The sequence below is a fragment of the Polypterus senegalus genome, chromosome 10 (assembly GCF_016835505.1).
Source record: "Polypterus senegalus isolate Bchr_013 chromosome 10, ASM1683550v1, whole genome shotgun sequence".
NCBI lineage: Eukaryota > Metazoa > Chordata > Cladistia > Polypteriformes > Polypteridae > Polypterus > Polypterus senegalus.
Window position 1 is genome coordinate 168,503,208 of NC_053163.1, and position 24,660 is coordinate 168,527,867.

The following is a 24,660-nucleotide window of genomic DNA, read 5'->3' on the forward strand; positions in this document are numbered from 1 at the left end:
ACGTTCAGCACCTCGATCAGCTGATGCTCGTCCCTCCATTTCGTTTTCGATCGCCAAATCACTTGCATCAAAATCCGACAGACTCTGTCTGATTGAGCAACGCGATACACAAAACGTCGCCCGCAGAGTGTTTTACTTTGCACGTTCGATTTGGCCTTTCGCCAGAAGTCAATGCCTTTTTAGAGGTTGTTTGCTCTTTGCTACTCATGCACTTGCAGGAAATCTCGGTCAAATCCGCAAAGCTAACTAAACTAAAGAGAACTAAAACATAACGGCGAGTTTTATCACAGTTTACACCTGATTACCGTCCCCTACCCCTGAATTTCGACAAAAGTCGACCTCCGCCCTGAATGAGTTAAAGCAGGGATGTCAAACTCCGGGCCTGGAGGGCCACAGTGGCTGCAGGTTTTCTTTCTCACCCCTTTTCCTAATCAGTGACCAGTTTTCACTGCTAATTAACTCCCCTTCATTTTAATAGCCCTGAATTGATTCGTTTCTTCGTTTCTTCGTAGTCTTAGTGAAATTGCAGAAATAGGATGATCATTAAATGGCAGCCAAACAGAAATGAGATGTGAAACGAGCCGACAAGATGACCAGCTAAACTTGGATTTCAAACTCCAACCAATTTCACTCCAACCAGTCTCTTAATGAGAAGCCGATTCTTGCTGTTAATTAAGCCCGTTATTTAATTCCATGGCTTGTTGCTGCTCTCATTTTTTAACAGCAGACATTTTCCAAAACTGATGATTTCTCTGTTTTTTTTCTAAGAACGCCATCAAAATGTTTTGATGACCTGAGAGATCAGCCTTACTGAGACCACCACCTTTCTTTATTTTCACATGCTGTGAGATGGGCACAGTTAAGCTGGTCATGTGGTGGCCTGTTTTGTGTCTCATTATTGTTTGGCTGCTAATTAAGGAAAAAGAAACAACTAAGGGGTCTGAGTCAAGTTAATTAAAACAAAGGCAAAGGACGTTAATTAGCAGCAAAAACTGGTCACTAATGAAGAAGATGGTTAGAATGAAAACCTGCATCCACTGCGGCCCAACAGACCACAGAGTTCGACACCCCTGCTTTAAAGGATGACAAAACATTCTTAAAACTGTGACCAGTAGGTGGTGGTGCAGCACTCCTAAAACCTGACTCAGCCACACACACACACACACACAAACACAAGTCCCTGGTGGAAATGCAAGGTTTTTTTTTTTTAATGATAAATTACCTTGCAAAAATAAATTACCTTACAAAAAGGTTCTTTAATAAACACAATCAACAATCCAAATTCTTTTCTTTCTCTTTCTTTCTTTCTTTCTTGCTTTCTTCTCCTCCTCCACTCCTCCCAGGCGAGCTTTGGCCTTCCTCCACACCCGACTCAAATTCACCTGGGATGAAGTCGATCAGCTTAGTACTTCTGGTGCAAGGGCATAGCCCGTTGGAAGTGTTTCAGGGTCAAACGGAAGTTTCGCAAAATGCCAGGTGGCACCCTCAGAGCCTAACAAGGCTGCCCAGTGGGTCTCCAGTTCCCAGCATGCCTCACAGGTGTCAGCACAGGTAGTGTTACCCAGCGAGGCTGCCATCTAGCATGTTGGGGGAGTAAGTAGCCCTGCCAGGTTATCTCCCCCGTCCTTAATAATGATAATCATTTTTAACATTTATATAGTGCTTTTCATAGTGAGTTGGGTACCACTTCAACCACCACTAATAGGTAGCATCCACATGGATGATAAAACAGCAGCCATTTTTGCACAGTTACGCTTACCATACATCATCCATTTAGTGATGAAGGAGTGAGAAAGAGAGAGAGAGAGACAATAAGAGGCAGGGGATGACTAGGGGGACAGACTGATTAGGCCAAGGAAGGCAATTTAGCCTGGACATTGGGATACACCCTACTCTTTATGAAGGATGACCAGGGATCTTTTATGAACACAGAGAGTCAGGACCTCAGTTTTACGTCTCATTCCAAAGGATGGCTCCATTTTTACATCACAGTGTCCCCATCACTGCATTGGGGCTTTGGGATCCGCATTCAGACCAAAGGGTAAGCGCCCCCCTGCTGGCCTCACCAACACCACATCCAGCAGCAACCCAAGCTTTTACTAGAAGGTTTCCCATCAAAGTACTGGCAGGGCCCAAACATGCTTACCTTCATCTGGACAACCTCTTCTGAAGTTTATATGGTATGGCTGCATCCTGCTGGCCTCTCGGCTGGGTGAGGGTCTTTAGACAGTCCCTGCCCCGAAGCCAACATGCCCACCTGCAAATTGACATGCTTTATCAGTCATCTGGGCTAGGGCAGGAAACATTTTGCCCTTCTTTGTGCCCACTCAGTGCCATGGCCTCCTGGCAAGGTAAGGGATTGGAAAAACATCCCAACCGGGATGCCAACGCATATTCGCCGTCCTTCACAATATTATTATTATTTTAAAGAAATGCGTGACAAACGTTTAGCACTCAAGAGGTTCCCACAGCTAACCGCCAAAGAACCCATCTGGACACTGTCAACATGTTAATTCTACAGGGTATACAGCTTGACTTTAGGTCACCAATTTTCCAATGTGGTGTCTTACAGATAGCTCAAGGGAGGAGTTCATACCATGTGGAAATGTAATGTGTAGCACATTTATAAATAATCGCCTTATAGATTTAATTGTACAACTTTTATAAAGCCAAGCTACTTGTACCTGCCTAGCAGGCGTCCTCCAACTCCAACAGCACTGGAGCCCATGTCTCAGGCTAATGTCTGAGAAGCGTTTCTGAATCTAAAAGGGCAGCAGAGACCTGGTTGGAAACTTGTTAAGGGCAGATTTTGTACAAATGTTTGCCTTTGCGGAAAGAACCACAGACACGTGGAATAAATTATCAGGTAGCGCGGTAGATTGCAGGACTTTGTGGACCTCCAAGGTGAGCTTATTGGGCTGAATAGTCTGTTGTCGTCACAGATTTTCTTATGTTTTGTTCTAATGTTCTGTCTTCTTGAAGACTAAGTACTAAAAGTATTAAAACGTGAAAAGAGCCAGGCTCTCTTAACACTAATCTTCACCATCATGCTGGCCACCTTTTTGTTACCTGCATAAAAGTTTGTTAGTCATTTCCTGAGCGCCCACCATGTGTAAAGTTGGAAAGGACAGAGCTGGACATTAAAGTATTTTTCTGTGCCTGAAGGTGCGTGAACGTCATCATTTGTGTGAGCCGTGTAAAAGTCTTTATAACTGTACAATAACATTGGTACCATTGGAATTAAAATTATTATTTTGTTTTGGGATGTTTTATTTACTTTTTCCTTATCTGTCGTTTCTGACTGATCGGGTAGATCTAGAGGAATGTGGGAGAAAAATTGTTTTGTATCTCAAAGTAAAGTCAACACTCAAAAACGTGGGTGGTGCAGAGGCCAGACAAGTCACATGCTCCATGTTGCTTCATTGGCAGAGAGAGGTCAGTGTTTTTCAAGTGAGGTATAAGGGTCTTGAGTACGGTTAAACAAGCCACTGATTAACCAAACTTGTGCTAAGAAATGATTCACTATGTCACTACTAATTAACTAGTTACAAATGAAGGCAATGGATAATTTGTTTGTCACTTTTGATTTCTTTGTAGTGAAGTACATTAAAGAAATGTCTTCATATTTCAAGAATGCTTCACCTGGTGCCACAGTTCCCTGGGATTCGCCGCCTTCATCTCCCCAGAAACAGAGGGACCCCGCGTCCCCCACTCAAGGCATGGGAGAGCTCAAAGACGGAAGAGCCATTCAGCTAAAGATGTGCCAAGTTTTCAGGAAGGCCTGTGCACCAGACACAGACAACAGGTGGGAAACAGTGATCTGTTTGTTCATGCAGAAACTTGTGACATTCAATTGGCCTTTATTTTCTACTGTGCTTTTCATAACAAGCATTGTCACCATTTGAATGCAATGTAAGAAAAGGGCCTTAGGTCTGTTTATACTACTTGAAGTATCGAACATACAATAAAGGAGGTGCATTCCTTTACAAACAATAAAGACAAGGAAAGACACCTCTGAACAAGGAAAAGATTAACCTGGTAAGTAGTAGGCACACAGAATGTTTCTGTATGCAGCACTTTTATGCTTTCCATTTTTTATATTTCTCAACCAACCAACTGTGGTCAATGGTGAAAGAATTTCTGGCCGTGATGTTATGGTGTTCTTATCCTTTCTAAACTTGAAACTCATAGGATAGGTAAACGTTTCTTTGTTACCAGGGGGAAATTTGACATTTTACAGAAGCTCTTTAAATAAATCAATACATAAATAGGCAAATAAGCAAATGAATAAATATATATACACACGCTTTGGTCTGAACACAAAGCAGAATGATTATAAAGGAAGAAAATTCAAAAGAATGCAAAGTTCTGATTTGGCTGTCACAGTCCCAGTGAGGTATTATACAGACGTATTCCTGTTGGTATAAAGGAAGACTCCATTGTGTTTTTTGACGCACTTCTGCTGAATGATTCATTGGCTGAAAGTCCTCCGTGTTTGTGGGGCATTGTTCATAATGGCACTCAGTTTTGTTTTAATTCTCTCCTTTGCTACGTACTCCAGGAGGTCCAGAGTGCATCCTAGAACTGAGCCTACCCTTTTAATTAACTCGTTGATTCTATGGTCCTCTCCTGAAGTGATGTTACGTAGAAAATCACACTGGCCATGACAGTCGTAGAAGATGTGAAGGATGTCACCACCCACATTAAAGGAACACAATCTCCTAAGGAAAAAGAGCCTGCTCTGCTAGTATTCTATATACCGTATTTTTCGCTTCATAAGACACACCTAAGTTTAGAGGAGGAAACCAAGAACAAAAAACTGTTCTGAACCAAATGGTGTACTGGTCTATTTAATATAGCAGAATAGCCGCCACCTGCCGTAGTATATGGCGGTGTAAGAATAGGAACGGAAAACGATGAGAAAGGAATTCAGAAATCAAGAAGAAAGAAATACTTCTTGAAAGACACAGTTGTGAATAGGTGTTTTGCTGGTGACGATTTGTGTCAAGAAATAACTCAGCAGTTGCCGGATCCCGGAATAGAGAAGACGTTATACAAAAACCCGTCGATAGAGAAGATACTGCCGTTCATTTTATAACCAAGGCTTAGGAAACTACCGTCGCAGTATAACGAAAGTAGCAAGGAGCGAAACAAATGCTAATGGTCGAGAGCATAGACATATATAGATAGATGCCACATTCATTGTGTTGCCCAGTCGACACGATACGTCAGCGCGTCCGCTCTATTGCGAGTGGCAAAAGTGCCATTTAAACTAATACAGGTAGACGTGGAAACTGGGTTTTCTGATGATGAAAAAACAATAACGTTTAAAACAGTATCGTTTACATACAACAGAGTTTGGTGAATCGTTTACATGAAATTATTTATATCTATTTACACACTAATAATGGCAATTATTAAATATAATAATTATTATTATTAAATAATTCCTCCCATATAAGTAACATTTCTCGGACTGCCTTCTTCCATCTCCGAAACATTTCTAGACTTTGTCCTGTTCTTACACAACACAGTACTGAAGTATCGGTTAATGCCCGAGTCACCTCACGTATAGATTGCTGTAATGGTATTCTAACTGACATCCCACAAAAACGTATTCATCACTTACAACTTCTTCAAAATTCTGCTGCCAGGATAATAACCTGCTGCTCTAAATCCACTGAGCATATTACACCTACTCTCTCTCAACTTCACTGGCTCCCTGTGAAGTTGTGAACAGGTGTTTTGCTGGAGACGACAGTTGCTGGATCCCGGAATAGAGATGACGTTGTACAAAAACCCATCGACAGAGAAGATACTGTCATTAATTTTATAACAAAGGCTTCGGAAACAACCGCTGCAGTATAACGAAAATAGCAAGGTGTATAGGAGGCCACAGGCAGCGTGGGGAAGGGTTTGGAAGAGGACGAATAGGAATCGAGAAATGCCATGTTGGCTGCATGTGGGCGGGATCGGGTTTGAAGTGGAAGCAGGACGAACCAGAAGAGAAATATATATAAGAAATAATATTTCAACCGTGCAAAGTCCACAGCGGTATTAAGAACCATCATCACTGTCATTAACAAATGAGGAGAGACTTTAAGGTTCAAGCACTCTTCTAGTTTTCTGGAAACCCCAAGAACTCCTCATCGCTAGTGCCAGAATTTATGAAGCTCAGTTGCTCACAATCACTTTGCAGGAGTGCATACCTATCAAGCGGCATAACCTGTCCAAAGCCACCAGGGGTCAAAGCACGTTTGGACCAATGCTCCCTGAAGTTATATCGCCAGTCTAGGTCCCATCTCTATTTCTAATGCCACAAAGCCCTTCATCACGTCTTTTGTTGTGGGTTTCCACTTTGAAAAACGAGAATGCGGTGCAAGCGCAGCCCGCGATTCAAAAAATTGCTCAGCATACCTGTTTGTCTCATCTGACAGTAGCTGAAAAGCAGCATCAGGAGAGAGCAGCCTGAAGTAATCCAGCGGCTGGTAATCTGTCGTGTCCAACGACAAGCCGTGCTGTCTTGTGAAGTCCGGCAGCCAGTTTGGCTCCCACGGATCACTGTCTGGGTAATCCTCCCACATGGGCCTTGCCGTAGGTGCGTGTTGGCTGCGCGAATGCGCTCAGCTGGCAGCCGATCAGCTGGGGTGGCATCGGCTGGTGTCCAATCAGCCGATGGCAGTTCCTTACTCTCTTGCTCGATCTCCTGATCACTGTCAACAAAATCAGATTCTGAAAAATGAGAGTCCGACTCAGTGATCATGCGCAAAACATCGCCTGCTGAGTATTTTGTTTTCTGCACTCGCTTCTCTCCCTCGTGAGATGTCGATGCCATCTTGCCTTTGTTTACATTTCGTAACTCACGCACACGCAAGGATTAGATGCCGAGTCCATGAGTCTAACATTCCTCCAAGCAGAGAGGAAATGCCTGTAACGTAACTGTGAGTTTTGTCGCTATTAAGAAGCCGATTGTTGCCCTCTACCCCTGGATGTCGACTTTTGTCAGGTAATGCACATCACGGTCTGTGACACAATATTTGCTCTATAAGACGCACCAACATTTCCACCCACTTTTTGGGGAAAAAAACTTGCGTCTTATGGAGCGGAAAATACGGTAGTTTTTCTGTGTTCCGAGACCAGTCTAACATGTCGTTAGTGTGGACCACCTCTTTATCCACTTCTTGAATAGTGACCGGACATATAGGTTCGTTGGTGCAGGGAAAATCAATAACCAGTTCCTTGGTTTTGCTGATGTAAAGATGCACATAATTCTCTTTGCACCAGTAAGCAACTGAATGGATTATAATGGTGTAATTGTATTTTAAGTGTCCCAGAGGTCTAGGGAAGCATCTGCCAACTATGGTGGACTGATTATTGTAGCCAAAAATATGACCTGAACTGTGAAACGGCAGTGCTAACCACCAAGTTATATTCCAAATCTGCAGCACTCTGAGTCCTTTATCTCTCTCTGCGTCTCCCAAACTCCCAACACTATGATTAACTAACACCTTATGGTGCAGGTGATCAACGTTATATACTCAGGTAGGTAGAGTGGAGGGGGCTGTCCTTGTCACTGCCTGTATGGGATAGCGAGGAGCAAAACATACTTAATACAGCAGTGAAGACACAATGCAAAACAACAAACTATTTTCGTGATATTCTCATTATGGTTAGCTAACCCTGCAAGGTGTTTTTTATTTTTTTTTTTGTTGAATGCTGGTTGCAAATCCAGCTGACATACTGGTATTTGGTAGTGATGTCATGTATGTGGGTATATGCTGTACATCATTAATGCCGTGACATAAAGTTAGAGGTGGAGTAATAATAATAATAGTAAGTTGGATTTATATAGTACCTTTTACACTTACAGTGAACATGTTTGAATGTTTTGCACGTGTGTGACGCATTTCGGGCAGGTAGTGCAAGCCAAGTAGTGACATCCCCATCCAACTATGGCTGCTATTGCTTTATGAAGTCATGCTGGCTCTACAAAGCATCATGGGGCGCTGGTTAAAAAAAAAAAAACCTAAAGCTTGCCACAAGGTGAATTTTCTTTTTTTATTTTTTTCCTAGGGAAAAAATTGGCAAACAAGGTCACCGGCAAGCACAGCAAATTTGTTGCAGAAAACTTCTTTGGTTAATTTCATCAGTCATCACATTTGTTATGGTTAAAAAAAGCTGATTAGAGGTTGTACGTTTTGTGACAGTCAATGACTTGCAGAGTCTACCTGGAAGCAGTGGCCATTATTAACTGAAATTTGTTTCGCCCTCTCTGGTGCAGTTTCATATGGCGAGGAGAGGAAGCAGCTAGAGAGCGGCTGGTATGAACCTTTCATAAAATTATAACAGAAGGTATACTTTATCTGGCATCCTGCTCAGGATTGGTTCCTGTCTTGTGCCCTGTGTTGGCTGGGATTGGCTCCAGCAGACCCCTGTGACCCTGTGTTCGGATTCAGCAGGTTGGAAAATGGATGGATGCATGGTATATTTTATGGCTGTACTTCATATGCTTTATATTTGTAGGAGTAATATTTAGAGCAGCATTCTGAATATACTGCAGAGTAGAAATAGAACAAATTGAGCAATCGGGAAGAACAGCTTACCATTAGTCAATTTTGCTTGAAATAAGCACATGAATGTACAATTTGTCATTGTGCATAGTGACAAAATGCCTTTGCTTTCCTGCGTTGGAAAGAAGGGTATGTAGTTTTAGTGACACTCCTCTAAGCTCGTTGTCAAACCATTGCTAACATTCAAATACCGTGTCTGCAATGACATCTAAAGACAGCTTGTCAGTATGGGCTTGTTGTGGGCTTTACACGGTTGAATTTTAATTGTATTCTACAGATCTAATTCTTTAATGTTCTAGTGTTTGCTCTGTAGTGCTTCCTTTTAAATGGTGCTGTATACAGTAGCTCTGCCTTTAGCCATGTGGCAGTTACATAGTTTAAGGTCACTCAAACTGAGTAGCTACAGCTCTACAAAGCTTTAGAATATGCTTTAAAATTTAATGGAGCACTTTTTAATCTCAAATATACACATGCATTGATTATTGTACTAGCCAGCTTTTATTGCTGTACTCTTGATCGTGACCCCTTGTCCTGACTTCTTCCGCACATTCCATGTACTGTTTGACTGTTACAATGCCTTTCATGTGTTATTTACCCTTGGCTCTTCCTCTTTTTTTATTTTTTTAAGATATGTTGTTAAGGCCCTTATGACTCTTGTTTTCTGTGTTCTGCTTTGGTTTTTTGGTATGTTTGTATTTTTGATCTCTGCATTTATATTTTGACTATATTCATTCTTTATGATTTTATCTGGCGGAGTGGTGGCTCTGAGGCTAGGGATATGCACTGGCAATCGGAAGGTTGCCGGTTCGAATCCCGTAAATACCAATAGGGACTCTGCTCTGTTGGGCCCTTGAGTAAGGCCCTTAACCTGCAATTGCTGAGCGCTTTGAGTAGTGAGAAAAGCGCCATATAAATGCGAAGAATTATTATTATTAGTTAACCTACTTTATTTTTTTCCTATGGCTTTGACTGACACTTTAAATATGTTGCCTGTCTCCAGAGTATAATTACTGACCTTTGTCCTTCTTTTCAACCACAGTGCCTCTTGCAACAGTTATAAGAATCACTAAGCTTAATCTAGTATTAAAAGGTCAGCCATTCTCCTCTCCTTCTCTAGTCTTGTCTCATCTCGTCAATTCTCCTTTTCTCCTCTCCTCTCCTTCTTGCCTTGTCTTATCTCGTCAATTCTCCTCTTCTCCTCTCCTTCTCGTCTCGTCTCGTCTCCTCTCATCTCTTGTCCTTCTCGTCTTTTCTCTTGTCTCGTCTCATCACGTCAATTCTCCTCTTCTCTCCTTTTCATTTCATCTCCTCTCCTGTCCTCTTCTCTCGTCTTGTTTCATCTCGTTAATTCTCCTTGTCTCCTGTCCTCTCCTGTCGTTCTCATCTCTTCTCATGCCTCGTCTCATCTCATCTCATCAATTCTCCTCTTCTCCTCTGCTTCTTGTCTTGTCTCGTCTCCTGTACTTCTCTCGTCTTCTCATTTCATTAATTCTCCTTGTCTACTCTTCTTCTCGTCTCCTGTCCTTCTCGTCTTTTCTCTTGTCCCATCTCGTCTTGTCAATTCTCCTCTTCTCTTCTCCTCTCCTCTCCTTCTCATTTCATCTCCTCTCCTGTCCTTCTCTCGTCTTGTTTCATCTCATTAATTCTCCTTGTCTCCTCTCCTCTCCTCGCCTTTCCTTCTCATCTCTTCTCTCGTCTTGTCTCATCTTGTTAATTCCCCTTGTCTCATCTCCTGTCCTTCTCATCTCTTCTCTTGTCTCGTCTCATCTCGTCAGTTCTCCTCTTCTCCTCTCCTTCTTGTCTCGTCTCCTCTCCTGTCCTTCTCGTCTCTTCTTGTCTGATCTTGTCAATTCTCCTCTTCTCCTCTCCTCTTCTTCTATGGAGTTCTCTGCCCTTGGGAATAGTTGAGATGCCAAGCTGCTACTGCAAGGGCCAAAAGCAATTCAAGTAGGGCCACAGAAGACGAGAAATGACACTGGAGTGATTTTGTTTTGTGTTAATTTCACAAATATTTTCATTTCCAAATTGTGTTTTAATTTATTACAGTTCTTTATTATTACAAAACCTTTTTGTAGTTGACTTTTTCTGTATCAAGATGCATGTCTTGCATGATACACATTGACAAGTGAATTGTTGCCTATAACGCACCTTTTTTCCCCTTTGACAGACAGTAAGCCTTACCTACCTGTACATATGTTTTTCTTTCAGGAAAATTGAAATATTGTTTAAATACTTAACATTTAAATATGAATCTTTCTTTTTGGGGTTTTTCAAATCTCTGAAGCACTTTTTTTTTTTTTTTAAATCATATAAAATGTAGTTTGTCTTGTATCCCGTTTCAGGTACATTGAAGTCATTTCCGCTGATCGGAAGTTAACCTTCTTCTTACGGGCTAAAGATTCAGCTATGGCTCAGTCGTGGTACACAGCTATTCAAACAAATGCCAGTGCCCTTCTCCCCCGCGTCATAGAGGAACTGAAAAGTCTACAAGGGAACACAGAAGGAAAAGGAATCAAACACATTGGGTGGTTAATTGAAAAGGTATGAAAGACTCATCAAATAGTACATTCTAAGTTATTGACTTTGTAAGAGTAGAAGAGGGAATGATAACATGTTCAATTTTTGATTTCTCATTATTTCCAGCTGTCACAGGTTTTATAAAACGTTTGTTTTTCCAAATACTTGTAACAATGAATTACTTTGTTTTTATGTATTGTGTTTCTGAAGTGGAAATGATAGGTTGGCCATCTAGCTTTATAAAGGGGATCACTTGTGTTCTGTTTGGGTGTCGTATTTACACCATTTTTTGACAGCAGTTGTTCGCCCAACCTACCTGGCAGAGGGTCCCCTCACTCTATTGCCCTTTCTTCCATTTTATTGTCCTACATTTTTTTTTGAGAGTTTTCATATCTTCTTAGAGAGTCACGGCAGGTGAGGCTCTCAAACGACAGTCCATTGAGGCATTTTTTTGTGTGATTTTGGGCTATACTAGAAACAAATTGTTGTTGTTTAGAAAAATGTTAAGAGTGGTGGCTGTGAAACTAATGAACTGTGCTGGTATCTGGAAGGTTTCTGGTTCAAACTCCGTTACTGCCAGATGGGACCCTTCTTTGAACCCTTAAACCTGAAAACTGCTCCAGCGGTTCTGTACCCTGCGCTCTGACCAACCAAAAGATCACGTGAAAAGACAGTTTCCGGTAACACTTTACATTAAGTGTCCATAATTACACTGTAACTACTATGTAATTACCTGTATAAGTACAGTGTAACTATGAGTTACATACTCATACTCCATACTTACTGTGTAATACAAAGTAACGCTATAGTTAATTACTCAGTTGTTATTGTTATTCCACAGTGTATATAATTACAATGTAACAATTTATAACTGATCCAAAAACAGGTGTACTTCCACAGTTATGATGTATCTGTACTCTCAAAATGTAATAAAAACATCAGGGTATGTAACTACAACTATGTAACAGATGTTCCATTGCCTGGGCAATTTTAATGGATAACTGTATAGGTTTTCGATGATATTTCAAGATCGGTTTTAAATGGTGAAAACACCTTTGCAAAATGGTTAACGATTTTGCCTCACAGATCCATTATCCTGAGATGGAATTCTGTCTGGAGATGAGTGTAAACTTTGTACGTTCTACCCATGTATCCCTATGTCTTCTTCATGGGTCCCATTGACATGTAGGTTGGGTTACGTGGCCACATGTGTGAGAGCGTGACTGCTGGTATGTTTGTCAGTGGGCCTTACAATGGGATGGCTTCCCATCCTGGGCTGTTTCCTGCCTTGTGCCCGGTGATGTTTGGAATGGCTCTGCGACCCTGTGTACCGTGATTGAATGATGCAAGTTTGGCAGTATTATGTTAGGGATGGGTAATAATAATAGCCCAAAAAATTCAACAATAAATAGTGTAACATAACTACAAGAATGTGACAAATGTTTGTTTAAGCAAAACATGTCAAGGAGGTGCCCCTCTAGATTTTGGGAAAAAGCGTTAACCGTTTTGCAAAGATGTTTTCACCATTTAAAAAAGATCTTGAAATATCATTGAAAACCTATGCAGTTATCACTGAAATTCTCCATTAAAATTGCCCAGACCATGGAACATCTGTCACGTAGTTGTAGTTACATGCCCTAATGTTTTTATTACATTTTGAAAGTACAGATACAACGTAACTATGTAAGTACACTTGTTTTTGGATCAGTGATAAATTGTTACATTGTAATTATATACAGTGGGTACGGAAAGTATTCAGACCCCCTTCAATTTTTCACTCTTTGTTATATTGCAGCCATTTGCTAAAATCATTTAAAATAAATTTTTCCTCATTAATGTACACACAGCACACCATATTGACAGACAAAAAAAGAATTTTTGAAATTGTTGCAGATTTATTAAAAAAGAAAAACTGAAATCTCACATGGTCCTAAGTATTCAGACCCTTTACTCAGTATTTAGTAGAAGCCCCCTTTTGAGCTAATACAGCCAGGAGTCTTCTTGGGAAAGATGCAACAAGTTTTTCACACCTGGATTTGGGGATCCTCTGCCATTCCTCCTTGCAGATCCTCTCCAGTTCTGTCAGGTGGGATGGTAAACGTTGGTGGACAGCCATTTTTAGGTCTCTCCAGAGATGCTCAATTGGGTTTAAGTCTGGGCTCTGGGTGGGCCATTCAAGAACAGTCACAGAGTTGTTGTGAAGCCACTCCTTGTTGTGAAAACACTCCCACAGCATGATGCTGCCACCGCCATGCTTCACTGTGGGGACTGTATTGACCAAGTGATGAGCAGTGTCTGGTTGTCTCCACACATACCGCTTAGAATTAAGGCCAAAAAGTTTTATCTTGGTCTCATCAGACCAGAGAATCTTATTTCTCACCATCTCGGAGTCCTTCAGGTGTCTTTTAGCAAACTCCATGCGGGCTATCATGTGTCTTGCCTCTCCTCAGTGTGTGAAGACAACCAGGCACTGCTCATCACTTGTCCAATACAGTCCCCACAGTGAAGCATAGCGGTGGCAGCATCATGATGTGGGGGTGTTTTTCAGCTGCAGGGACAGGACGACTGGTTGCAATCAAGTGAAAGATGAATGTGGCCAAGTACAGGGATATCCTGGACAAAAACCTTCTCCAGATTGCTAAGGACCTTAGACTGGGTCGAAGGTTTACCTTCCAACAAGACAATGACCCTAAGCACACAGCTAAAATAACAAAGGAGTGGCTTCACCACAACTCTGTGACTGTCCTTGAATAGCCCAGCCAGAGCCCTGACTTAAACCCAATTGAGCATCTCTGGAGAGACCTAAAAATGGCCGTCCACCAACGTTTACCATCCAACCTGACAGAACTGGAGAGGATCTGCAAGGAGGAATGGCAGAGGATCCACAAATCCAGGTGTGAAAAACTTGTTGCATCTTTCCCAAGAAGACTCCTGGCTGTATTAGCTCAAAAGGGGTCTTCTACTAAATACTGAGCAAAGGGTCTGAATACTTAGGTCCATGTGAGATTTCAGTTTTTCTTTTTTAATAAATCTGCAACAATTTCAAAAATTCTTTTTTTTGTCTGTCAATATGGGGTGCTGTGTGTACATTAATGAGGAAAAAAAATAATTTAAATGATTTTAGCAAATGGCTGCAATATAACAAAGAGTGAAAAACTGAAGGGGGTCTGAATACTTTCCGTACCCACTGTACACTGTGGAATAACAATGACAACTGAGTAATTAACTATAATGTTACTTTGTATTACACAGTAAGTACAGAATAATAACTCGTAGTTACACTGTACTTATACAGGTAATTACGTCGTAGTTACAGTGTAATTATGGACACTTAATGTAAAGTGTTACCCAGTTTCCCCTCAGGGATTAATACAGTGTACCAAATACCAAAATATCAAGTTTTATGGAAATAAGTTAGTTATTTGAATTATTCTACTAACATAAATCTAACAAGAGACAACACATGAGCACCTCCCTCATTGATGATAACAGTAATAGTATGATATTTACATTAAAATTAGAGGCCTCGTCTTGTTCTGCTTTCTGAGTATTTTCATAAGTGATCTTTTAGGTGTGAGGTGATGATGGAATGATTAATATCACAGTCAGCATCATCTGACTCTTGGGTTGTTAGTGAATGTCACTCATACTTTTGGGCACTGTGCAAGCAGAAGCTTCTGTAAAAATCTAAATAACCCCCTTTGGGGACAAATAAAGTTCTGTCTGCCAGTCTGTCAGCTTTCAACCCTTCTCAAAGTAGTTTTGATTTTGATGCTCTGGAAACATCTTCAAGGACACTGTGGTGAAGAACAATGTTATACTCTTATTCCTCTGCTTAAGTTCTGTTTTGCTTTTTGTTTTCTTGTCTGTAGTATCATCTAGATTATACTGGATAATAAATAATATAATATACTAGATAATAAAGTATCTATCTGTCTAACTATCTGTCTATCTATCTATCTATCTATCTATCTAGATGTGATATTTTCTAAAGTGATACAAAAGGTTTATGCTGTGATTATTTAACAACAAAACCGTGTGCTCCGTAGTGTGATTCTTGCTGTTTCTTTTTTTAGTTCTATTCATTACTGTTTAATGAGCTACTGTTAAGTGTGAACTCATGAACAAGTATTACTGAAACCTTCTGAATTATGTAGACTTCTTTATGCTTTATCAATGCTTTGGCCTGGAATCTGTTGTTACACGTATGTTCATCTTGAAGGTGACTGTTGTTCATTATTTCAGCCCTCTCACGGTGAGGAGAAGTCTGTGTTGGCCATGTTAACAGAGACGGATCTGCTTTTTTACCAAAAATTACCAGACAGCAGAGAGGCATTGAACAGCTCAGAGCACAGCCACCCACTAATAGCCACAAGGTAATATTATAAGAACACTCCAAAACGCCGTGTAAATACTGATCAGTAGAAATAGAGAAAAGTTAAAATGTAAAGTGTCAGTCTGGACGAGTGTTATCATTTTTGTTGTATCTGCTTTCAGTTTTACAATAGAAACTTCAGTTACAGCAGTCATGATTTGTTTTCAAAATAAAGAATGCTGATTATATTAGAGTTTATCTAAATGTGTGCGGTTGATATTGGTGCCGCTCGTAAAATAAACCAGATGCTTTACAATATACATCCATTTTCCAAACAGCCTTTTCTTTTATAGGGCTGCAAAGAGCCAGAGCCTGTCCTGCTAGCAAAAGGGAGCAAAGCGTGGGTGGGACAGCAGTCACAGTCCAGATTTATTCATATGGGACTAGTCCAGTGTCTTTGGTCAACATGTGTTTTAAAAGTACAAGGAAAACCTAGTTCCTAAAAAAAACACATATAAACTCTACACAGCCTGTGCTACCCTCCCTGTAATCTGTTGGTAAAGAAAATAACATAGCTCAATTCAAAATCCTGCCATTTATTAGATACCTTAGGTATTAGAACAATTATAATTGTTTTTAGGCAATGATAATGTGCATATGAACTAACAACATTCATCATCACACCTCCAATTTCCAGCTTCATAATCATTACTCTGTCTGACACTCTTTTAACCTCCAAAACACTCTTGACGTGCTGTTCCTTCAGAATAACTTCTACTCCGTTTCTCCTCCCATCCACACCATGATAGAACAATTTGAATCCACCTCCGATCCACCTGGCATTACTCCCCTTCCATTTAGTCTCTTGCGCGCACAATATATCAACCTTCCGTCTCTCCATCATATCGGCTACCTCTCTCCCTTTACCAGTCATACTGCCAACGTTCAAAGTTCCTACCCTCAGTTCCACTCCCTTTACCTTCCTCCTCTCCTCCTGCCTCCGGACACGTCTCCCCCCCTCTTCTTCACCTTCTTATTCTTCTTCTTCGGCCAACAGTAGCCTAATTTCTGCCAGCACCCTGTTGGCTGACAGTACTGGTGGCGGTTGTTGTTAACCCGGGGCTGAACCGATCCGGTATGGAAATTTGTATTGTTGTCTGTATATTGATTTGGCAAAATTTTACACTGGATGCCGTCCCTGCTTGGGACCGGCACGAAGAAACATACTGCTTTGTGCATCCCCTGTGGCTGGGTTCCGTACCTTATACTGTAAGATGTTTTAATGAAGGGGATTTGCACTCTGGTGAAATAAATTGCACAGTAATTGGTTATAAAATAATTATAGACTTATTAGAAACATTTCCAGTGTCTATTTTTTTATTTCTACTGTAGTATATAACATTTTGATACTTAAGTATACTGTCTCAAGAATAAACTTAATTAAGCTCACCTGCCATGTTTTCCTGACAGACTGGTACATTCTGGGCCTGGCAAGGGCCCTCCTGGACTTGACTCAGATCTTACGTTTGCGCTACGCTGTGGCACACGGCAGGGGGTGGAGACGCACATATTCTCAGTGGATACAGCTAAAGAGCTTTCCATCTGGACAAGACTGCTAGTGGATGGATGTCATAGTGCTGCTGAACTCATCCAGGAAGTCACTGCAGGTACTGGACAGCCCTTTCCAGCTTTTAATGCTTCAAATATGAAAGAAGGCATCAGGAAGATTGTGTGATCAAAGAATTAAGATAAAGGTTAAAGGTAAACTTTTTAAGACAGTGGTAAGAGCACCAATGATGTATGGAGATGAGATATGGGCAGTAAAGGAACTGCAGGAGAAGTTAGATGTGGCAGAAATCAGAACGTTGAGGTGGATGAGTTACAAAAAAGGGACAAATTAAGAAATGAGACCATCGTGGTACAACAAAAGTGGGAGGGACATCCAAGAAAATACAGGAAAGTAGGTTGAAGTGGCATGGACATGTGATGAGGAAGGACAAGGAGTATGTGGGCAAAAGAATGATGGGATTGGAAGTCCAGGGGAAGAGAAAGTGAGGGAGGTCAAAGCGGAGGTGGATGGATAAAGTCAAAGAATGTCCGAAGGAAAAGGGCTTGACTGGGGAGAAGGTGCAGATCCGAATTGTATGGAGGAAGTTGATTGAGCACATCGACCCCACATAGAAGTGGGAAAAGATGAAGAAGAAGAAGATATATGACAGATAGTAATATTCTTTCAGAAGTGCCACTTAAACATTTGTATAATAATGAGGGGCTAAAGTATGAGTTTTTCATCTTTAAATCTCTCTAAGCATTTCACAGAGTTGACAGTCATATAATATAAGCAGGACCACATTGTCTGTACTGATGGTAACACAAGCAGAATGGTCAACCTGCCATTGGTTAACAGTTTAGGATGGAAATATTACTTAATATAATTTCCAGAGTACAAAACACAGATGCATCACTGAACAGGTAAACTCCTTTAGCAATTCATCAAGGATGCCCTTTTTTTCTTTTCTTTTCGCTATTCAGCTTGTACCTGGAATGGAAAAGACTGCATATTGGCCATCCACATCGACAAGGGCTTCACCCTTTTTACAGAAGAAGTAGGCCATAGCAAGTTAGTTCTTTTTCACCAGCCATTTGAGAAGCTAAAGATGTCTTCGGATGACGGAATTCGTATGATGTACCTTGACTTTGGTGGCCCGGAGGGAGAAATTGTAAGTAAACAAGTGAAAGTTTTAATTTGTGAAAATCCTTCATTCTCTGACAAATTACGCAGAAGCCTATTACAATAATAACATTAAACGATGTCATTTATTCCATATGAAATAACTTTTTGAGTAGACTTTCTCATAATTGAGTACTTAAAAGCTGACTAAAGACTTGCTGAAAAATTGTAACTTTTTTATGCTCAGCATCTGTTCTGTTATTTCTTTAAAAGAATCAGTAAGATTTATGTGACGATCCCGCATCGTCACATTTGGTGGCAGTAGTGGGATGAGCTGGCAGTGGGGACCGAAGAGCAGAAGACAGAGTAGTGAGCGGGATTGGTGCCAGACTTTGTTAAAAAAAACCCACAGACCCAAGCCAGAGAAGGACATTTTAAAGGACTGAGCTTTTTAACGGACATTTATCGTTTGCTTTTATTGTCATTTTTAAAGTTCTTATTCTTTTAATGTCCTGTTTTTACAAGGGGAGGGCTTGGATTGGTTTTAGTGTGGGATTGTTTTTAGTGTTTTTATAATTTATCGTTTTAGTGCAGTGCTAGTGTGGCCGAGCTGTGGACCTGCGCCGACAGTTGCGCAGGGTTGGCAGTGGCGTGTGGTCTTCCCCTGCATGTGGGGCTTAATGGGGGAGGAATGTGGTACAGCAGGTCCACAGCTCAAATTGAAAAGGCCAGTTTTAATAGATAATCGGCACACACGCAGCTTAGAGGGGGCGTGGTAGTGTGGCCGGAGTGGTGCCCTGGCGCTTCGTGATGCGGGCGGTCATCGCTTAAGTGCACAGATGAGGGATCGTCCGGATCCGTAAGTGTTGCTGGGAGCTGCTAATCGCCACACCTGATCCACGTCCCTGTAATATATAAAATAGAGGCGTGAGGCGGATAGGGAGGTGAGAAAAAGGAAAGAACGGAAATGGTGGTTGAGGGAGAAGAAGGCGGCAGGAAGGAGAAAGCCGGTGCGTGAGAGTGCGGTAATGCAGCTGGTAGGAGAGCCCCGGAGGAGTGTTTGGCCAACTCTCGGGTGGCAGATTGAAGCGGTCGCTCCAGCTGAGCAGTTTTGAGGAGATGACTGGCTGCGGCAGTCGAGGAGGCTTTGGGCGTGTTGAGCCCCAGCATGAGCGCCCTGGCCGCTGGGGAGGGAACCCAAGTCTCGGCCCGGCTGGAGCCTGACGTAGCCGGGAATCGGAAGGCAACCGGACCAGAATAGGAGGGAGCTGCATTTGCAGGGAGGGCGACTCCCCTGTTGCGGCGCCCGTATGGGAGAAGCAGGGGAGCTGCCAGTAGAAAGAAGAAAGCACCAGAGTTTTAAGACAAGACTGCTTCCAGCCATTATCATTTTAACCTCGGTTTTAAAAGGATGTATTTATTGGACTTTAACCTCCACGGATTATTTATTTAAAGATTTGTGATGTACTGCTCTTATTTATTTGGACACTCTTTTTGGTTTTGTTTTTAAATAAAAGCACTCTGGACTTTTTGCACCTTCCCCTTGCTTCGTTGTTGATGTCTTCACTGTCTAGCTCATCGGTGACAATACTGACGGTGTCGGGTTCGAGAGCTCCCCAGAAGCCTAGATGAGAGCCTGAAGTAGGACATCCCGCATCGTCACAGTTTACTGTGTTGTAATAGCAATTCCATTAAAAGAGAGACGTAGCATGAGCTCCTTGTGTTGTATATTACTGAATGGCACAAGAAGTCAAACAGTGGTGCGGAACTGTTGGTAATACGTATTCCTAACAAGTTTTGTTATTCTCCACAGCAACTAGACCTTCATTCCTGCCCTAAAACCATTGTCTTCATCATTCACTCATTCCTGTCTGCCAAAGTGACGAGACTAGGCCTGCTTGCTTAGGAGCATCGCAGCGGAGGAACATCTGAAAGCATGCCCACCTCAGAGTGAAGCCCGTCTCATGGGAAGCCTAGGAATGGACTAATACTATGGAAAAGCCTTAATTCACACGGTGCCTTTGAATTGATATTTTCCACTGACTGAATGGATTGCATACAACACATGGATATGCAGTTTTTCCAGCTTCCAGAATGAGACGGGTATCGCAGCTTTTCCATCAAATGTGAGAGAAAACAAAAAACCCAAATGACTGTCTGCCTAATTAACACTAAACCAGTGATCTAAGAACATGTGACATTTCAAAGTGTGCACTCTAGGGCCGCAAAGTGAAAGAGTGAATTTTTACATTGTCAACTGAGTGATTATTTAGCTAACTGTTAAATTCATTCTGACACGCTAAAGCAATATTCAAGATGTTTTATAAGAGGAATACGAGTCCTTTTTTTTTTTTTCTGATGTCACTGTAGAGTAAATTTCTTTGTGAAAATCTTGATGTAAAGTATGTGGCTTCTTTCTAAACTCCAGATGACTGGCACTGAATAAACAAACAGTAAGTAGCCACAGATCATTCACCATAAACAGATATTGTACAGAATATGCAAACGATCTGAAGATTGTGGATAATTTACCTCACCACTGGGAGATTTTTATTTTCATTTTTACTCTGAAGAGTATTTCTATTTGGTGCTTTGACCTCTGATATAAACATATGCAATTTTGTTGTTTCAGTATTCAGAATTATGCTATGGATTATGCCTAATCAACCTTTGAAATTGCAGTGTGATTTAAAGATCCAATAAGAAATGTCTCAATAAGACAAACTGGCAGTAGTCTTTTAAAGATTTCTTTGAGTGGTTAATTATCTTTTATCTGTTGGTAGACTTACAGTAAACTCTCTCATAGCAAAGGAAGTTCACGAAAATCATAAGAAATTTGACAAATGAGAGGAGACCGTTCAGTCCGTCAAGCCCATTTGTTTAGCTAATATCTTCCAGACATACTGTAATTAAAATATCCCCTTCTGTTTCTAGTTTGTCTAATATAAATTAAAAAATAGAGATGCGTGAACACATAACATACAGCACAACAATAGCAATAATGACATCCAAGCCAACTTCTGAGCCAGTGGCACTTGAGCAACATCCACTGACAATGGAGTCACGTGCTGCCAACATTCAGTTCTTCTCCTTTTTGTTTATAACAAAGTGAAACAAGTTTTAATTAAATAACTTAATAAACAAACATACTCATAATTTGATGTTTCGATCCGAGAGAGTTTACTATACACACACACTAACGGCATTTAGAAATGAATTTCTACCGTAATTATTTGTACACAGTCCTTTCCGCTTGTACTCTTTACTATGCACGAGAGCCTTTTCTCACTTTAGTTTTGTTTCGTATGTTCTTACCTGAAATTTAGTTTGTCGGCCGCTGTTCTTGACAATCATGTATAAAAGTGCCTTCCACTACTTTGCACAAAGAAACAAATCGGCCAATCACAGCACAGCTTACGGAGTTTATAGTTTCTAAAAAGAAAAAAAAAGATATACTACTGGATATGATGAATTGATTTATTTAAAATATATATATTAATAATTTAATCAGAAATCTGCCTTCATCCCTGTAACACTAAAAAGCAAAAGGAAACAAACCTAGCAGCACGCTACATCTTGTTCAGATTGTCATTCTGCTTGTCACGTTTTAGCCTTGCCTATGAATTCAGATTGTGTTTACATGTTTAAACTTCTTGGGTATTTATAAAAAATTTTGATTCTAAAATTATTTTTTGCTTATATTTAATTCATTTTGTATTCAAGTGTCTCCTGTCCCTTGAAGATGCATGAGGATGTAGTGTCAACCATGATTTTATAAGTGTCTTTGCCATTTTTAAGTGTTCACCCTATGAAACACGTACCATCGTTTTTAGTATGGTTCTATTTAAAAGTGATTATTTTAAAAATGTGTTTCCATAACAGTTGAGAAAACAAACCTTACTCTTGCTTGTTGCGCACTGTGCTTCAAATTCTGGGTAAAAGCCTTCTTCCAGCAGTGTGATGCCATTTCCCACCAGCAGAGGGCAGCACAAAATGTCAAAAGTGCACATTTTCTTGTCTTGCAATGGGACAGACGGAAAATATGAGCTTCCAAGTAGGAACACCCTTTGAAATGGCACCCAGAAAGACACTGCTACCCAAACTCGTTATGATCTTACTTCATTCAATTATATGAAAGAACAAAAAACTAATACGCAAGTTATCCAGAAATTATATTTTTGTGATTAAACTTAAAACATATTTTGGTTGATTTTTGTGCAGATCATGCTGCATATTAATATCACCTTAAGATTTCTTCCAAAACAGTGACCAGAAATTAAATGTGAACAGTGAAGTGGGAAGGGAGACGTCACAAGTGGCATCCTTGAAAATCCCCTAATTAGTCAAGGGAGAAAGGTAAGGGAAGACTTTGCCTGTTTATTAGTGGGAATAAACACCTGTGACAATTCAGAAGTAATAATAATAATTAATAAATGTTTTCATGCACTGCAGCACTAAGAGCTTTCGAGTAAGCAAAGCAGAGCACTACAAATCCCACCTGACTAACCTCCATCACTTCCAGCTATGCACACACTGACTCGCATTCAGTTGGTCTGTTAGTTAACTTTTGACTCCCGTGCTCTCCGTTTCCCACTTTTTTTTTTTGTTTGTTTGTAAACTATACTTCTTGTAATAATATCAGGAGAAAAATGACATGTCTTTGCTCTTCTGAAGAGTGAATACCACATTTCCGTAAGCCTGTTTCTTTCTGTGTTGTCGTGTCATCTCTAGCTGGGTCTGCCTTTGACTTTAGAGAATCATGGAGCCGTGCTGCTTGAATGGCCAGGTGACTTTAAAGCCCAACATTGTAGCCCCAGCACAGGCTCCCTGGGTTATACTGAAGCAATTTTCTAAACCTGGCAATCGTTTCCACGTGGCAACGATAATGCTTTTCCTTTGAAACTCTTTATGATGGTGCTAATAAAAATGAAAGCTCATTGGTTGAATCTGTTACCTGGGATTTTGTCCAGTTTCCTACCTTGCATCCATTGCTGCCAGAATGGAATCTTGGCCCCCTGTGTCTGATTTGAGAATGAATAACTGTTGCTTTGTTAGATAGCATGGAAACTGTAAATTACCATTCAGTGTTTTTGAACAATTTCTCTTAACTAAGCCAGTCATTCTTTGACAGAACTCCAATAAAGGTGTGCTTTACAGTAATTTCTTCCTTCTTCTTTTTTAACCTTAACCTCATTCTGAGTTTCCTGTTACAGACTTTTATCCCTATTAGAAATTTTCAGGCTTGATATCCTGGTGGTCCAGACATTTGTTCCAGTTCATTTGGAGACTGGATGGGCCTGTAAAGCAAACTCGGGTTTGATCATCAGGCTGAAGAGAGCAAATCATTTTCTGAGACAACCACACGTAACTATCAGGGTAAGGCTGGGTTGGTCTTTTTTGCTGTATTGCCAAAAATTATGGAAAGGTTACCATTTATTTCCAGTTTTTCCAATACATGAACAGCTGATGTTTGGTGTTGCTCTTAGAATTGAAAGGCAAGTCCTGAAGTTGTTTTTGAATGAAGGAACAAAACAATTGATGATGTGACAATTGATACTGTACAATAGTCAATTACAGTGGCGTGCAAATGTCTTCAACCCCCTTGAAGTCATCCTAATTTTCTGAGCGACAAAAGATTTGCACATGTATTTATCCATTCAGTATTTTTAATGCTGTAACAATACACTTCCATCCATTTTATGTAGATATTTAACAGAAGAAGAAAAACTCAAGTTTGTGTTTGCATGAGTATTCAAGCCCTAATTTTTGCCATAACAGCCTTCCTTCTTTTGGGTATGGAAGTGTGTCCCAGTTTTGCACATTGGTCATGAGTGATTCTTCTTGGTATAATTTCTGGAGATCCTCTAGCCCAGTGGGATGGCGCTTCTGGACAGCAGTTTCCAAACAGTGCCACAGATTCTCCTTAGGGTTAAGATCAGGGCTTTGACTTGGTCATTCCAAAATATTCACCTTTCTCTTTTGGAGCCATTTCAGTTTCGCTTTGGCCTTATGTCATGTTGAAGAAGATGAATCTTCTCCTGAGCTGTAGGTTCATAGCAAATTGGGACAAGTTCTGGAAAAGCGTGCAGTGTTTGTGTTCATCCATTGTCTCTTCAGCTTCGACAAGATCCCCAGCACATTAAAAGAATCCCCATAACATGATGCTGCCACCACCATCTTTCATTTAGGTATGGTGTTTCTTGAGGCATAGACAGTGTTAGTTTTATGCCACAAATACCTCTTTGACATCAAGTTATATTTTGGTCTCGTCTGACCATAAGATCTTCTCCCACAATCTAACTGGGCCTATCTCATGCTTTGTAGCAAATGCCATGCGTGCATTTAGGTGGATCTTCCTAAAGAAATGGTTTCTTCTTGCTACCCTCCCATAGGGGCCTGTTTTATGGGGAGCTCTTGAAATTGTGGACCCTGGGACCTTCACTCCAGCATCAGCCAAAGAGCATTGCAGACTTCTGAGAGTAACGGTTGGAAGTTTAGTCGTCTCTGTCACCAGTTAACGTCTTGCTCTGATGTTCGGTTTTGAGGAACGGCCTGTTGTGGTTAGAGTCTGGGTGCTGTGATAAACC

The 24,660-nt window shown here is 40.8% G+C and overlaps 1 protein-coding gene across 1 annotated transcript in view; it reads left to right on the plus strand.

The window, feature by feature from the left end:
• snta1 (syntrophin, alpha 1) overlaps positions 1-23,233 on the plus strand; it is a 73,792-nt gene extending 50,559 nt beyond the window's left edge. Inside the window, exons 3-8 of the mRNA XM_039767373.1 lie at positions 3,598-3,805; positions 10,913-11,111; positions 15,333-15,463; positions 16,873-17,069; positions 17,935-18,122; positions 19,887-23,233. Coding sequence (XP_039623307.1) covers positions 3,598-3,805; positions 10,913-11,111; positions 15,333-15,463; positions 16,873-17,069; positions 17,935-18,122; positions 19,887-19,979 — 1,016 coding nt within the window. The 3' untranslated portion in view covers positions 19,980-23,233. The remainder of the gene's footprint in view (positions 1-3,597; positions 3,806-10,912; positions 11,112-15,332; positions 15,464-16,872; positions 17,070-17,934; positions 18,123-19,886) is intronic.
• The last annotated feature ends 1,427 nt before the right edge of the window (positions 23,234-24,660 follow it).